The sequence below is a fragment of the Lepidothrix coronata genome, unplaced genomic scaffold (assembly GCF_001604755.1).
Source record: "Lepidothrix coronata isolate B3197 unplaced genomic scaffold, Lepidothrix_coronata-1.0 Scaffold63, whole genome shotgun sequence".
Lineage (NCBI taxonomy): Eukaryota > Metazoa > Chordata > Aves > Passeriformes > Pipridae > Lepidothrix > Lepidothrix coronata.
In genome coordinates this window covers 271,744-289,547 of record NW_016690243.1, presented here as the reverse complement: position 1 = coordinate 289,547, position 17,804 = coordinate 271,744, and the positions used below count along the sequence as shown (strand labels likewise).

At 38.2% G+C, this 17,804-nt stretch overlaps 2 protein-coding genes across 2 annotated transcripts in view; one reads left to right on the top strand and one right to left on the bottom strand.

The window, feature by feature from the left end:
- Positions 1 to 2,789, top strand: part of CFTR (cystic fibrosis transmembrane conductance regulator) — a 75,740-nt gene extending 72,951 nt beyond the window's left edge. The window contains exons 26-27 of the mRNA XM_017817796.1: positions 225 to 330; positions 1,775 to 2,789. Of these exons, the coding sequence (XP_017673285.1) occupies positions 225 to 330; positions 1,775 to 1,981 (313 nt within the window). The 3' untranslated portion in view covers positions 1,982 to 2,789. The remainder of the gene's footprint in view (positions 1 to 224; positions 331 to 1,774) is intronic.
- Positions 2,790 to 8,166: 5,377 nt separating this feature from the next.
- CTTNBP2 (cortactin binding protein 2) overlaps positions 8,167 to 17,804 on the bottom strand; it is an 80,783-nt gene continuing 71,145 nt past the window's right edge. The window contains 6 exon segments of the mRNA XM_017817885.1: positions 8,167 to 9,536; positions 9,539 to 9,749; positions 12,556 to 12,657; positions 14,666 to 14,798; positions 15,680 to 15,740; positions 17,464 to 17,649. Of these exon segments, the coding sequence (XP_017673374.1) occupies positions 9,505 to 9,536; positions 9,539 to 9,749; positions 12,556 to 12,657; positions 14,666 to 14,798; positions 15,680 to 15,740; positions 17,464 to 17,649 (725 nt within the window). The 3' untranslated portion in view covers positions 8,167 to 9,504.

Genomic DNA, 17,804 nt, shown 5'->3' with positions numbered 1-17,804 from the left:
AATATATGTTAGTAATTCTGCATGGGGGATCAGAGAAGCCTGGTTACAACCTTAACTTTATGGCTAATAGGTACTTTGAGAGCAGAGATGCAGCATGCTGAGGCACTGCAGAGCGCTGGTGTCCGTGCATGTGAGCTTTGCAACACGCAGCCAGACTGTTACATAGGATCAATACAGTTGTGGGCATGCACATTGCAGTCTGAATGCCAATGTTTGCCTTTCAGAACTTCCCAAGTGATCAGGAAGACCCTGAAGCACGCGTTTGCCAACTGCACGGTGATACTCTCCGAACACAGGCTGGAGGCGATGCTGGAGTGCCAGCGATTTTTGGTGAGCATTTCTCATAGGCTCATTTGCTGTTGTTTCATTACATTTGATGAACATGCAAAATGCACCAAGTGGAAATTATGATGTTTTCTAATTGATGGAAGTCATTCAGGGCAGTTGCGCAACCTCCTTTTGCTCTTTCACCTGAGCTGTCACAATCACCTGTGTTCAGATGGGCTGGGTCATGTTCTGGAGGAGCAGGATTCCCTCTGTCAACCAGAAGGAAAGTTGGGTAGGTTATCCAGCTGCTGATCCAGGTGCCTTTTATTTTTTATTGGCTCAGGAGCTCCAGAAAAGTCTCAGCATCTCACAGAGCTTTACAAGTGCAAATGCAGAAATGGCTGTACTAGAGCAATAGGGGGCTGCTTGGGGAAGAGAGATTTCCTAAGAAAACATCTGATGATCGGAATTGCTGGTTTCTTTCAAGAAGCCATGTAAATATTCCTTTCATGTTTAATCATGGGGACAAAGTGTCATGGGGTATTTCTTTTGTTATATAAAATGGTTAGTAAAGGAAAGAAAAGGCAAGTAATGCAATTGTTCTTAAAAATAAGGTTTCTTCCTCTGTATTTCCTTCACTCTTTTATAAAAGGGGATCTTCATTTTGTGAAGAGGGAAACATCATTTCCCGTATTTGATGGGGTGCATTAGCACATCAGGAAGAACAGCCTGAAGTTGAAGCAGGCTAGTCAATAGGCAGGTTGTGCATCCTTTTGGATGTGCTGCTCCTCTATTTGTGCTGGACTTCAGCCTCACCTCCAGCCCACAGTCCCTGGCAACCAGGCTGCCTCTGCCTGGAACAGATTTCCAACCCTCCAGACCACATTTTAGCAACAGAGATGCTAGAAGTTCTTTCCTGTCAGACCTGTGTCCTCACCCTCACCCCATGGCAGTGCCAGCAAAGGAGCCTGATTTTTCCCTGTCTCCTGTTTGACAGGAGAGGCTGGCACAGCCTTACAGGGCAAACCTGTTGTCTCCTTCAAACAGAAGTGAGCAGCACTTCCTTGTTTGGGAAGAAGAAAGTAGAGAAGGCCTGGCACCTTGCTGGCAGCCTTCTCCCTCTGCTTGTGATATAACTATTTTCTGCAGTTAACACTTTCTTAACTGGGTGGTTTAGCAGTGCCAGGAAAATGCCACAGTCCTTGAAGACTTCAACAAATGGACTCAGAGGTAAAACTAAGTCACAAGGAGAAACCAGCAAGGCCAGCGGCATTTTTTGACTTGGGCAATAGGCACCTTTTCCACATGTTAAAATTTTAATGTATATTTTTGTGGATGTAATTAGAAATTGCAAACTAGGAATTAGAAATTGGAATTGTAAATTGCGCTTTTTTTGTTAGAAGATGTTTGCTATGCATTCATATCTCTTCCCTGCTCCAGTACTTGCACTAGCTGAATTCTGTCAGCACCACCACTGAGCATTTAACTGAGTGATATGTTCCTTCAGGTAATTGAGGACAATAAGTTGCGGCAGTACGAGTCCATTCAGAAGCTGCTGAACGAAAAGAGCTCCTTCAGGCAGGCCATCAGCCACGCCGATCGCCTTAAGCTACTCCCAGCACACCACAGAAACTCCAGCAAACGCAAACCTCGACCCCAAATCACTGCCTTGCAGGAGGAGACAGAGGAAGAAGTGCAGGAGACAAGGCTGTGAGACACTGTGTAGACACTCTCTTTGTGGAGTGAATGGTCAGCAGCGCCCTATGATGACAGGACCAGCACTTCTGAACCTGCAGGAGCCATGCACAGATTGAACCTTGAAGGAGGTGTTCACTGCAGTGACCACATGAGCGTGTGGGAATTACTTCCCTTCTGTGGTTAATCATGTGCAAGTTAGTACATTCTTTGAAGTTTTGCCACTTACAACGATGAAACCAGATTTCCTTTCAAAAGCTGCTCTAATTTGGTACAAACGAGATGGCAAGCAGAAGTAACCTGCCTAGCCTGACATAATTGTTTCAGAAACCTTTTAGAAATGTTCTTGCTGGGGTGAGAGGACAAGACAAGCAGTGAGGAATGCAAAAAAAATAACCAAACCTGGGTGGAAAATAGAAAAATCAGCTTTGTTGGATTCACTTCCTGCAAACGAATTAAGGGACACTATCAGCAAGGCACACAGAAAACTTCCTCCTTTTTGTTTTCCATGCAGCAACTGTAATTTCAACTTAGCAGGAAAGGCCAAATGCCACGTGTGTAGGTGAGAATGAAAGAAAAGAGGATATTGACTTGGAAGCCAGTCAACATCTGTCTTGTCTCTGGAGTTAAGGGAGAACTGGTATTTCCTTTTAAAACCTAGGAGCTGTCAACCCGACCCTGCACACACTCGCAGTGGGATTAGTGCAGGCTGACATCAGTATCTAGCAAAAGGTAGGACTTCCGCCAGTGGAACTGCATAGGTCTGGCACCTTTACATGCTTTTTACTTTGGCCTAACAAAAAAAAAAAAAAAGAAGAAAGAAAACTCTTAGAAGTAGATTTGAATAATGAAATTAATTTTTATACTCTTTTGGTTTGCAGTTTTATTATGGAACGGAATGTTCTTTAGGATATTTTATTTATTTTAATATTGTTGCAAACTTTTGCTAAGGGAATTATGTATTTTAAGAGTGATTACTTACTATAAAGAAAAATATATTTGTACAAGAAGTTTTATATTTGGACTGTTGGGGGGAAGGGTTTGCTTCTAGTCTTTGATGTCTCACTAGGCTGTTAAAAACAAGGGCAGCCCCAGAGTTAGGCCAGGTACTGTCCGCTGCTGTCTTTGTGCACTAAAGTATTCTTCTAGTGATACAGGTGTTTTAGATTATTTTTTTCTTTAAATAAATAAAAACAAACAAACAAACAAACAAAACCCCAAAAGCCCTGCCTATACGACACATTACAGCACCCCTGTCCCCATGGGGCAGTCACTGCAGACCAGTTCTGCTACTTCTACTTGAGTCATTGCTGGATCTCCAAAACACGGACGTAATTTTAGTAACTACATTCTATTTATTACAAAACCACTGGGTAAAATGGCTTGTCAGAGCTGGCTGGGCGGCACTAGGTGGTGCTGCGGAGCTCAAACGCTGCACAGCTGAGTGGGTTCTGCTCGGCTCTGGGTCCCTCGCACTGCCTGAGCCCTACAGCTGTGAAGGCCCTACAGCAAGGCTTGAACTAAACTCTTCTGGGCATCCCGTGGCAGCAGCTGGAGCTGCGCCGCCGTCCTGCAGCGGCCTCTGGCTGAGTGCTGGGCGTGACGCTCAAGGTGGCGCTGGGTCTGACTGAGCCCACGAGCACTGGAACTCACCCTGTATCATTCTTGTTTCCCTCTAGCTCTGCCCCCATTGCATACTTTCTGTCCCTCTTTACACATTTCCTCTGCAATATCTGGGTTTTTTTTCTCTCCTGGTCCCTCATGCTGTACTTTTATTCTTGTTTGTCTTCTAGCACTTATCTGGGTCTGTTTCTGTCTGTGAGGACACCTCCTTTTGCTGCCTGATTTTCTCCACAAACCAATGTCTCCTGCTCACAGAGCATTCTGGATATCCTCGAGTTTCAATTCTGCCATGTCACTGTTTCTCTGCCACTAAGCTCTGCTTGGTTTAGCATTTATAACAATGGAAAACTAAATGTATATTGACATAGCATCACTTCTGAATCCCATCTCCATTCCCCCTATCCCCTCAAGTCATTCACCTCATGCTGTTTATCCCTTTTCTCACACAGCCCACTCTCCATTTGTACAAATCTGGCCAGGGCTGCTGCAGAGTGTGGCCAAGCCCAAGGAGGCATGCCAAGGATCACTCTTTTTCAGGATGTTACTCAGAGTAGCAGACATACCATGTGGGAGACTCTGTTATCTACATAAACAAGATGATACAGAAAAATCAGCAGAACTACTATGTCATTAGAATCAGTGCATGCTTCAAAGCTTGCACAATTATTAGTGTTAATGTTTTAGGGTCATTGTTGGAGTTAGAAGGTGCCAAGCTGGACTGAGCAGACAAGGAGACATTTCAGGAAAGAACAAGGTAAATACAGCAGGAGCATGTAGTAGACAGGACATATGGAAGCTGCTGATACAAACACCTGGAGCACTTTGAAGGAAAAATAAGTCAGTGGACTGACTGCCCCCACCCTGGGCCACACTACTTGTCGAAACAGCTTCTGCCATCAGTACCCAGCTACCACCACCACACTGCCTGTCCCAAAGAGCCCAGGCAAGATACTGCATAAGCTCTTCTCTCTTTGCCCTCTGAGGGCAAGTGGGAGAAGAGTGTGCTATTTCCTTCAAAGATCCCAAACTAGTTCTTCAGCTCCTTTGGAGTTCAGGCTGGAACAGGAGGTAAGTTGGTACCAACCTCTATGAGGAAGAGGACACAATCTCTCCTTCCCAACAAAGGTCAAGAAGAGCACGTTACCTTCTAGAGTAAATGTTCTTGTACTTGCTGTCAGGGACATGACAGCTCCCAGGGTTGTTTACCTGAAGCTAAACTGGGAAGTTGCACATGCTGTTCATGGTGGAAAATGGAGCACAAGAGAAAAAGAAAAAAAGTGAGGCCATAAACTAAGCACAGTGGAAGAAAAGAGCAATGACCTTCATAAACACAGGCTGAGCATTATTTAAGAGAATTTTTCTTTTCATGTGCTTTGCTTTGCATACATTTGATAAAACCAATTAAAAAATTCTCCCACCAAACCACTTAATCATTAAGACCACTTCCACTATTAAAATATAGGTGTGTATAATATATAGCCAAAGAGAAGAGCGTGCTGACTTTAATAGTACATGTGGAGGAGATTTTATTTTACACCCTGCTAGGAAGAAACAACAAAAACAGAAACAAAAAAAAGTTGGAAAGAATGAAATTACTCTGCAGAGGTTCTGTAGCTGTTGTTAAGAACAGTGGAGAAGGGAGAAGGGTGTCCACACTGCTAGTACAGGACTAATAACCTCTTGGGACAGCAAAGGCCAAGCAAGGATAGCCTAAACAAAATTGAACTGTACACACTTAGCCCTCTTCATAAATCTTACACACAAAATAACTACCCAAAGCAGCTTGATAATTGTCATTAGCAGGAACTGCTCATATCTTACTGAGGTCAAACAAGCCTGCCATTCCAACAAACAATTTTGCTTTCATAGTTGCTTAACTGGTGTCTTACCAGCTGTATTTTTTTCATTAAATATCTGTTTTCCAAAGATCCACCTCCTCTAGTTGCACAAGCTTCAAATCCATCAGCCTGTTACACCAGAGCTGCTCAACACCAAACGGCCTCTACACTACTTGAATTCTACCCCGTTTAAGCAACAGGTTTAAGTTATTTCTCTGTAATGTACCTTATAAAAAGGTCCTTTTAAAGTATTTCCTCACATTAATTCAGAATTGGTGTTACTTGCTGGAGGTAATTTCAGAACTATATCCTTTGTTGCATTTTATTTATTTATTTATTTATTTTTCTCCTTTTTCTATTATAGATTGGGCATGTTAGCTCTACCATTACTTGGCTGTGATTAAACATTTGGGAAAAAAAAGCACTTTAAAACTGATGTGCAGTTGTTCATTAATGGACCATTAGTTGCTGCCTAAAAAATATTGCAAGTTAAGCAATGTGCAATGCAATACAGTAACACATTTCCTTTACAAACCCTCATGTTCTCCTAAACCAATTTCCTGTTCCTAGGATAAACAATATTTCTACTAAGTTTATTCATGCTTACTTCAACCTCAAAATACAACCCTTACAAAACACAACCAGAGGTTTTTGAGTGATGGTACAGCCCAGTACAAACACACCTTGTGCTGCCTTCAACAGTTTCTCTGACTTCAAGTTTCTGAAAAACAGCCTGCTTTGTAATGTCTCTTAATTATGGTTCGACCATAATAAATATCACTTTAGCCAGAGTTAGCACCAAGAAAGTGGTCCCTCATCCTTTTCCCAGGCATTTCCACCTGCAGAGGCTGTTTTTCTTCTCCAGTTTTACACTGATGTGTTTTGTAAATCACTTGAGCTGTATTATGGGAAGAGACACAACACAGAAATTCAGGCCCGCTGATCTTGCTGTTGCTAATGAATGTTTTCGCCTTTGTTGAACAATGGAGCAGGTTTATTCATGCTTTTAATATTGGAGTTCATACTCAGTAACCCAATAACCTAAGTAAATATTGTCCGATGGACTCAGACATTCTTTTAAGGAAGTTATTCCACATTCTTCATCAAGAAATAAGAACCATAGGAGAGATGCTGAAAGCTTTTATTTTCAGGACTGGCTTGAAGTGGAGAGCTGGAATGTTTAGTACTTACCAAGGTCATTGGCAGATGAGAAGGATCTTTCATGTTCCTATGGTTGAAGACACTGAGCCATGTATAAGGAGTGTAGTGTAGTCAGATGGGGCCTAAATTAAAAGTTTTTCACTGACTCAGTGGCCTGTGGGATGGATTCAACCTTAGAAGCTTCCCTATACTTTCTGAGATACTCCTCCATGTAGACAGGGTATCCCTCTCTTCACTTACCTCTTTTAAAGATATGGAAAGGGGTAATAGCTGGGAGCAGAATGCAGCATGGAGCAGTATGGCCCACCACAGATAGCACACTTCAATCCTCTCTCCTTAAGACACAGGAAGGAAAGAGGAGAAAGGATTTTGCCCATTACTAACCCAAAATGAGAGTAGCTAGTATTACAAGTCACATATGAAGAGTGCTGTTTGTAGCATCTCAGGAAGAACCTGAAGACACAGTAAAACCCTGAGCTTATAAATAGAGCCTGGCCTTGCTTCTGCACAATCTATCACAAGCCAAGTATAAGCCAGCAGAGAAGTCAGTATGTCCACAAGCAAACTGTGTTATGGTGATGTGGTCTTCACCATCTGAGGGCAGGAACTGCTGTGGCCTAATAAGAGAGCTTAGCAGTTACTGCAGAAGAGAAGATTCAATTAGGAGATCTGCAAAATACTGTGTGATTAAAGCTGTACGGAGATCACAGACTGTGTTGAACTGACAGGCAGACAAACAAAATCACGTAGACAGAAGTCAGGTAAAAAATGCAGATGGAGAGAGTTTAGGACATCAAGCTAAAAAGGAAGGATAATGAGGGCATCGAAAGACAATGCTAAATTTAGCAAGAGACCTAACTTTCATACCATGAACAGATGATCAAAATTACTCTGTCCTCTGCAGATTTTCACTCACAGTACAGCATTGATGACTTTTGATTCTCACAGACAATATATAGTTTTAAAATATGTCTCAAAACATGCTTTAGGACACTGTGGCCAAGGTCTTCCCACACAGAAGCACACTGCTAACTCTTGATCTAAATGAAGTCTGACATTTCCAAGGTGTATTTTCAATGCAGAACAAACCTAGCTTAGAAGCACATCAGGATTTTAATTTTCTTATAGCTCTTTAAAAAAAAAATAATTTATTGTTATTACAAATCCTGATGTTGAAGCATTTTCCATTTGTGTTCCTTCTTACCATGAAATCCATGCCTGAGCTTCTGACACAAGCTATCACACCACTGCTCACCCCTTCGGAACATAAGGGATCCTACGTGATGAGACCCACTGCTCTGACCTGCAGCACTTCATAGCTGACTCATTCTGCTAAGAACTACCTGCAAAAGCAGTATCCCACTTTTCAGCACAAAAATTAGTAAAAAAAATAAAATTAAAAATCAACTCTAGAGAAATGGTCTGTATTCAGTTACATATTACTATCACACAGTAAATGGAAGTCTTAATAAAAGAAGTTACTTTCTAAATATATTGTGTAGGAAATGATTACAGAAATAAGCTTCCAGTATTTGATATCTACAGAGCTAACACATTTATACTAGGAGACAGAAAGACAATATGCCATACAAAACTTTTATTGACATGAGTCTGGGATGGCTGTTTTACATACAAAGATGAAGCATTAGGAAACAGGCAATCCTTTTCTCCTTCAGGCTTAATTTGAGAAAAATGCTCCTTTGGAAATAAAGAGGCATGACCATGTCACTGTCCAAGCCCTCCAAACCATCTCCCAGTAGCCCAGCAGAAGGTGTGTAAGTCTGATTTCAAGAAAACTCTGCACTTTCCCCTGCCTGACAGGTGAGGTACCTCGACCACGCATTTCCACATTACTACAAATCACAAGGATGTAACTGCAGCTACCATAGAGAGAGGCTGGGGAAATGCGCCCTGTGTAGAAACCCTCCCTCATGGGAACACGATCTACACCTCAGCAGTTGAGGAAAAAGGACAAAGAGTTAATTTTAACTGCAACTTAAGAATCATTTCACAGCAATTACATCGTAAACCCACAATAGAAATTGATAATTACATAGTAACTCATCGCTACTACATTATCTTGGATAATACTGTAGTTAAGCTTTTGCTCAAATTCCTTTTCAGTAAAATCTGTTTCTGTAAAACATTTATTTCTCAGATGCTTTTAAAACACTAATGAAATATATAAAAGTTTTTACAGTATACAAGAAAAACTAAGTTAATAAATGATCATATTTTCTTCAATTCTATCAAAGAATAAGAGTCTGAGGAAAAATAACTTTTGCTGCATTTTAATTTCTCAATCTCTTTCATTTCGTAAAAGATAAAAGTTTTAAAGGAAATCCATGACATTTTAGATGAAGAGAAGCTTGGGAAAAACAAAATCACAATTCAGCAGGCAGATGATGGGGAAATCAAAGTATTTAATATGGCTTGTAGCTGAAAGCAATTGATCTGCATCTCCAATCATTTTAGTTATTGCCACATTCCGTTAACTTTTCATTAAGCAAAGATAAAAATGTCTTTTAAACTCACGAACAATAGCTTTAAGCCATTGTTGTACATATTGTGCAACTCATCTGAATGCAGTTTAACATGTGAACTTAATAGAATATATTTATGTACAGTATATACACAAACAGAATCCTGTGGTAGGTACCCTGAATATTATCATTTAAATGAGTAATTTTTATAATAAAAGAAGAAAAAAACCAACCATCTATAGAGGTGGCAAAATGCCCATTTCTTAAGTTTAAATCAATATAATTTCCAGCTATGTACATAGAAATAAAACTGTGGTCCTGTACAAACTTTACATGACAGGGAAACAGTTTGTTTTTAAAAAATATTTACATATTTGAGTACTTGGTTCTTTGCAATAGAGATTATATGAACACAGAAAATTGTAAGATAGGCAGGTTTATTTATTGGATTTTTCTATTTGTTCTTTTTGTGCAAATTCCAATTCTCTCTTTTTATGTTATTATCTGCCTCTATTTGCCTTGTATTACTGCTGCTGCTTTTTTTAGTATTCTGAGAAGGCTGGGTGACTTTACTTCTAGGAACAGGAAGAAAAGATTTAACTCTTGAAACACCCAACTCTGTCTTTGATTTACTGTTGCTGCTTTCCACAGTTCGACTGCTGCTGAGAGGACGCATTCCATCCTAGGAATAAAGAAAAAAACATTTTCTGCATAAATAAGTATCACTGTTTGACCTGAAAAACCACCAAACCATCCCCATGGAACCTTTGTTATTTACGATCTTTTGCATTTTAATATGAGAGCTTCTTACTATTTGGTGACCAAACCATAGCTCGTTTTTCTTCTTTGACTGAAAGACAACATCATCAACATCCTAGAATACCAAAATAAGGCAATTGAAAAAGCCTTAAATTTGATTCTCAGATGTCTCAATTTCAGGGGTATCCAAAAAAAAAAAAGTTCTTTCTTTCATTACTGTTGAAAAATGACAGTTGCAGCCACGCTAAAGGGAAAAATGGAAATTTATAGTTACAAGCAAAAAAATCAGGTTTACAGATTTGAATAGAGATGTTAATTTTTTTTTTTGTACCATCAAGGCCATGAATAACAACATGAAAAAAAATACTTAAAGAATGGAACTTGAAATGCTAGTTACATAATCTTATGGATTGTAATAATCTTATAGATTGGAATCCATAATATTACAGATTGTTTTCTTAAAATTAGATTTTAGTGTCTCAAATTACTTATGCTAAGAAGCTCCATTCTTTAAATCTGGACCATATTCACCCTTCCCAAATCTAGATATCTGAAATGCCAAAGTTAGGTATGCTTTCACTCTTTGTTTCCTCTACAGGCAAGGAGAAGGAAGTTAGTTAGGCCTAAATTACATGGATCTTTCATGAGAAAAAGGAGAAATAGGACCTTATCTGTTAGCATAAGCTGGATCCAGATCCCCCTCTGGGCAGCAATATTAAAAAGTTCATTTTCACCATCAGCTATTGCTTTTCACATAAAGACTGGGGACATGAAAACACTATTCATTCATGGGTCTGATCCTTATTAATCCTTGAGTCCATCAATTTGTTTGCATCCTGGATCAAAGATTTTGCATCTCTCATCAGTTTTGTCTTTCTCCTTCACATACTTGAAAGTAGTTTTTCTTCCAGCCAATTAAAACAAATAATTAATTATGGGTGTTTTGCGCTTTTAAGTAATTTGTCTCGTTACCATTGATAAGATCTCCTCTGTTCATGCAGTGCTGCTTTTGTTACCTACAGGATTCTCTTCATTTTCAGAAAAGTATGCTTTTCTGATCTCAAACCCTTCTTCCTTTCACCAGTTCTGGCAGCTGCATCAGTTCATCATCACTACAATTGCCCTTAAAAGTTTGACTTCTGCTTCCAAAGGAGAGCGTGCTCTTCTAATTTTTGATGTAATCACTAAATCTAGTAACAAAGCTTGTCATTCTATTAGATCTCTTTCCCCTACAGCAGAAGGTTGGGTTGTGTTTCCTTCGTTTTGGCCAACATTTCCCCACAAAGATAATTTTTTTTTTTAAATCTGTATGAAATCTTTTGACCAAGTTCTTCAAAAATCTCCCAAGTAGCTAAGCTTGTCTACGTACAGGTCAATGGAGTTATGCCTTCCATTGTTAGCAGGAATTTTAAAAAGAAAAAAAAAATCACTAGGAAAAATTTACAGTAGGAACAGGTAGGTCAGCTGACCTGCCAAATTATCCAGGCATCACTACTATGTGATTTGGAATGCCTGAAAGTTATATGTTTAGTGAAATATTCAAAAGCAATATACCTACATGTGGATCTGCAAGGTTAATATTATTTCTGTTAATGGAGACTTCTCTGGATTTCACTAAAATTACAGAAAGTATTCTAACATTTTGAATATTTGGATATGGAAAAATAGAATTGTAAGTGGTAACTCATCCAACTTAAGTGTTTTTAATGCTAAAGTGTGTGAATTAAGCTATTTTCAGGGCTATTTCATTGTATCTGCAGAAAATAGTGTCTCTAGAAAACAATTTATCACAGTCAGATTAAGCATCGCGACTGGCCACTAGAAGACCCATACCAAGGGAACACAGAGGGCCTGGTAAGGGAACACAGACCACAGATTCTGCCCTGGGTAAGGTTAATTGAATTTAGAAGCTCTCTTGGTGTTCAAAATCACAAGGAGCAAAAAAGATAAGGAGAAGAAGTTTAACAACAGAGAAAGCGTAATTTTTGCTTTATTACCCAAGGAATGAAAACTGAACAGGATATAATTTCATCTTCATATTTAGTAGGGATGTTAGCACCCACAAACAATAATATAAATTTCTGAAAAGACAATGATAGTGGACTTATTATATCTTCCAGTAGAACTGAGCTTATCTTCCCACTCTGAAACTACTCTGAAGGTACTGAAGTTTGTTTACATAAATAATATTGCAAGACAACTGTATGTTTTAACAAGTAGCTAGGTAAAAAAAAGGAACTGAACAGCCTTAAAAAAATGCTATTCTTCACACACTTTGGCAACATCATGTCTTCTCAATATTTCTGCCCCGGAGACGTTTGATAGCAGAGGAGCCAGCAATTTTACATCAAGAATTTTAAAAGTTTTTCCCTTTACAAACTTACTGAATTACATTAATTGAAGGGAAACAATAAACCCTTTTTTTATTTCTCTTCATATCTGATGCAAATAACTTATAATGTCAATGTAATCTCAACAATACTTGGCTTAGGGCTTTACATAAACATAAAACCTTTAGTAAATACATCCACTATTTTAATAAATCTTTAGCTTCTATTAAGACACATGGAAGAAACTTGGCACAGTATGTCTAGCAAGTTTCCTAAGAATCATGACAGTTTATTCTTGTAATAAACAGAGCGCTAATTCTTAGGATCCAATCAGGAATTCACATTTTGGAGAAACTCAAGACATCTTCCCTATTCTGCTGCAAAACTCATTTCACCTACCTTTTGTGCTGTTGTTTTACTTGGGTTAGTACCACTTAGTGAAAATACAGGAATGTTTTGAGAGTTACTGAACATCAATAACTCATCCTTAGAATCTGCAATCTAAACAAAGATAAGAAAATGGTTATTCATAGAGGTTATGTTTCAATTTGACAGATTTTGGAGGATTGATTTTATTTTCATGGTTTCTGTGCAATGCACTGCATAAATATCCAAAGAACAATTAAAATACCTCTCCTTTACTTTTGAGTGCATTTGTAGGTGGGAGATAGAGATTTCAAATTGACTATTGTCAGAGGAAGATTAAACATACGTTTTCAGAGTAATTACTATTCAGTGGAGCTTAAGGGCAGTTTCCCATTAAATTTTATCCAGCCCTCAGGAACACTAGAGAAAGGCATGATCTTTTTCTCTTCCTCCTGCTATGTTTCTTCCCTACTATTTTCTATCAAGCCTTGTGACTGGGAAATAACAGATAGAGCCTGCTCAACCTTGCGTCATCACTTAAAACTAAGTATTGTATCCTGGGGCAAGCTGATCTGATTCCACTCTGCAACTGCAAAAGTACTCAGTCCCAACCTAATGGAGACAGCAGGATCATATTTGAGTGTAAGGATAAGTTAATGAGCAAGAGTACTTATTCTGATGGCAGCCTGAAATAACATCACACAGAGAAAACATGCAATAGCACCCTTACTTCTGCAAGGCTCTACTAGGCAGCTGGAGAATTAACAGAAATTCCAGCCACAGATGGTTCCACCCATGGTGAGGAAACCGAACAAAAGACATGACATCTATCTCCTTCCTTATCTAACCCATATTTCCTTGAATTGTCATCAACAAGCAATTACACTTTACATGTTATTAAACACAACTTTAAGTTGGTTACCATTTCTTTAAGCACATCCCATTCTTTCAAGGATAGCTACGGTAAATCCCTGCTGACTAGTGATTAGCTTGCCAGCTTGGTGCATGTGACTCATACAACTACCGTAAATACTTTAAGAAAAACAACTCAAAACAAAACACCATAATAAAGAGTTTCATTAAATAGGTTGAAAAATCTTCCCAAACACAATATTTCTTTTTTTTTTAATAAAAACTTGATTGTCTTCTAAGAATAAACAGAATACTTAACAAAGCAAAACTAATGGATTTCCTGTTCAGGAAAATCCTAGAAGATGTCATGCACAGCCTAACTGGACAGTAGCCTAAGACTGACTCTATCTGTGTTTAAAAGATTTACAACAGCTGCTCTGGTGTGAACACAGCCTGCTGTCACAGCCATCTACTTCAGCTGTGTTAGGAGGAAAGATGGAAAAGAATAAATAGCTTCAGCTATTGATGTAGAAGGAAAAATGAGAGATTCTTCTCTTCAACATAACCACCCATAGCCCATTCCAGTGTAGAACTTAGCCCAGATCTATGAGCCCTGCAAGCATCCTTCACCCTCTTCTGCCACTGTTAAAGAAAAAGAATTAGGCCAATCCATTCTCTCTTGCTTGGGGCAGCAAACTGCATTTTGCCTGTACAGCACAGGAGCTCTGAGCCAGTTCTGTGATGGCCGATAGGATTACATTAAACAAACCAAATGTTCAATACATATTAGGGAAAGCTTTCTGTGTCTTTAAGACTACAAAACAGTTTCCCAGTGGAACCAATGATAGCATGAAACATAACTCAGGGAACAGTACTGCAAAGACCACTTTCCTTTTGTCAGGAAACTGGTCACAGCACCAAGCCTGCCAGAGTTCAAGAAGTGTTTGGACAAGGCTGTCAGGCACATGGTGTGATTCTGTGCAGGGCCAGGAGCTGAACTCAGTGCTCCATGTGCAGCTCTTCCAACTCAGCATATTCTGTGATTCTATGAACTTGTAAATTTCAGCCTTCACTGCAAAAATTGGTGAAGGTGTAATTTAAAATAGTGTATGTTAAACCAGAACACTTACCCTCAAATGTATAATTTATTAGTTGACTGTGGCTTATTCCCAAATAATTTAATAATTTTCTTCAGTTCAAGCAGGGCTTGTAAATTAAAAATTCATTTTAAACATGTAACAAATGACTGAATATGGTAATGTAGTAAATTATTTAAAAGCTTTGCATTTACCTTGCTTATATCAGGCTCAGATTTGCTGGAACACATACTCTGAAGTTCCTGCACAAGATCTACTTCATCATCAGACCCAACAGACAGCCTTTGCTCCAGATGTAATGTTCTCAGATGATCCTTCCCTGAAGATCTGGTTAAAAAACCCGAATAAACAAATGGAGAGAACATGTAAATTAAGCTACGATATAGAATTTAAAAATATCAATACCTGAAAAATAGTAATTTCTTTCCAAATGACCTTTACTACCACAAACAAACAAAAACCAACATCTAATTAACAGTCAGCAATAACTGTCAATAGTTATCTCATAATAGATCTTTCTATACAAGTTATTCTCCCCATTTTGAAATTCTAACAAAGGATTCTTCTGCCTAATATCTTCAAAGACTCCCCTCTTTTTAAGATGGAGCAATCAATTTTATTCCACTCTTCTTTTCAGAATGAATTCCAAACAGTTAAAAAAACTTCTGGCATACTGGAAGTATAAATATTCTATTTTCTCTGTGCCTGTGAATAAGGTAGAACTGAGATTTCAGATTGAAGTAGTCTCAAATGCAGTTCCCTCTGGCTAATTTGTGCACTTTCTCAGAGAAACTCTGTATCATTTAGACTAAAGAACATGTACTGTACCATCTTGAATTGCTATTCAGCAAGCTGAAATAGCCAGAGGAGTTTTTAAAATATAATGCTAGTTGAGAAAAGCATAAGGTCAATTTTCAAGGCAGAGTAAGTGTTGCATAATATTCTTAAGTCTTAGACTATTCTGTTACATAAAAAGATGTACTGCTGCAAGGTTTGAATCACAGAAATGGATTCTAAAATTATATCAAAGTACATAAATTTTCCTCTCAAAAATTAAAATTAAAAATAATTGTTTTCTGCAGACATGGGACCAAAACATTACTGAATACAAACTATCCATCTATTCATTATAATGTGCTGCTTTACAACACAATGCTATCATCTTTATTTTTTCTTAAGTGTCACAAGTACCAGAAATTAAAACTCACTTTGTGGTGGGAGAAGCTCTTTTCTTACAGTTTGGTTGCAACACAGTCTTAGATTTTATACCTGCATAAAAGAGAGATTGACTTCTTAGTGTGTTACCATGTGCGCTGATTTCTTCATTCTAAAATCTGTGATAAACAGGGAAAATGTGTTCCCATTTACTAGCTAATTATGTCAATACAGTCTGTCAAAGATCAGAATACATCCCTTGAAACTGTCCAGAGTAGCATTAGGAACTGCTAAAACGGCAAATAGGGCATGAGTTGCCCAAGCTTTTGCGAAATACAGAACATGAGGTTTCTGTTTGAGGTGTTTGAACCACCCTTACTGGTTCTCTCTAAGAGAAATCACTTGTCAACAGGAAAATATTTAAGTTTGCTTTATGGAGGTAAAAATCAAACAATTCATCCTTCCTTGGAAACAGGAACAGCATTTGATTCTGAGAGTCAGAAACGCAAGGCTGCTAAAATTATTGACCATTCCATTTTTTTACTTATATTCACAGATATTAACTGAATTCCAAGAACATTTTCAGGTACAAAATACATCATCAACCATTCTACTTCAGGTTATGTTCATTATTTCTTAAATCCTCTTAGCGGGATTAGATAAGTTCACAATTCAAACAGAGAACTGGCAATGAGGACATTAGAGTTGCAGTTCAGAAAAGGCAGACTTCTTTCTGAACAAGGGCTGAAAAAATGAATAGCTCAATTTAACATTGCAAAGTACCAGGCATCAAGTATTCCAGTCTTTTGTATATGAGGCTAGAATCTCACAGTTCCTAAAGTGTGTGTGAGTGTAAGACTCTTTCTCTCCTTTCCTAAATCTTCCCTGTGAAGGAGCAGCATTCATTTTCTGAAAGCAAAGTAAGTACTTTGATTTTGTTCCCTAGAAATTTTCCTGTTTCATATTGTATTCAGTTATATTATTATTAAGTTTTCCTCCTAGAAATATGTGTCCTTTGGAAGAATGATGTTGCTTCTGCATATATCCAGACATTATCTCTGTGTAGTAAACTGCTTGTTCTGGCTTAAGATTTTAGGGTGGAAAGAATTTTCAAAAGTGTCAGCCACTAATAAAACTTTCACATTTATACACGTGCACAGACCCAGTCATATAAAGTCCTCTTTATCAAGCTGCATACTGAAAATGATGAGGAAACTTCCTGAAAAATTCACAGTATCTGTGACTACACAGAATTTTTTACATTTATTTTTTGCAATTTAAGTGAAAATTTTTCTAATAAAATTTTTCTAATCTTTCTAATAAGACTGAAGAAGGGATGCATGATCTTTAAATTAATGTATTCATTTATTTTTATTTGGATTCACATAGTAGTAATTATTGTAGAGAAGCTATAAAGTAAGTTCAAGAAAACTCAAAGAAGTAGGTATACTGTAAATCAGGAGCAGATCTAAGGAGTATTGATAAAGTAATAAAGCTTTCTCTCATCTGGTATTGGGATAGAGACTGATACATCATTCCCTGCGACACGAGGTGGAACCACTGCTTATTTTTCCACCATCTGAGCCAATGCCTACCTCATCATCAGACAACAGGAAGGGCATTAGAACAAACAAACTTAGGACACCTTGAAGTCACAAAGAAATAATTTGGGGGAGGGGAAGTAAATAATTTTTTACTGGTGAACATAAACATGAGTGTCATTTATTTGACAATTTTTAATTCATGATGTAGGAAGAATGTTTGACTTGAATCTAACAGCTTAACATCTCCCCTTACCCCTCCTCTTCCAGAACTGAAAATAGAAAGCTTTATTTACCTTCAGCGTTTGTCTCCTGCTTATTCCATGACTGGGAGGACAAATGGCCTGACTTTTTGCGAGGACTTGTGCTCACTTTTCTCCAAGAAGCATTCTCACCTCTTTTCCTACTACAGTTTTTGTAGCTTGAAGCCATGGACAAAGGAAAATTTCCTCCCTTAAAATCTGCTATATAATTATCTAGCTCTGAAAGAAACGTAGAACAGTGTTAAGAAGAATTGCCTGTTGCAAATGGTTCTTCTTGGACTACCTTATACAACTACTCAGTTTAAATGACTGTAAATACTTTTAACCCGCACTTCCCATCAGAACTACAGTAACATTTTGTGGAAGTTTTAAAA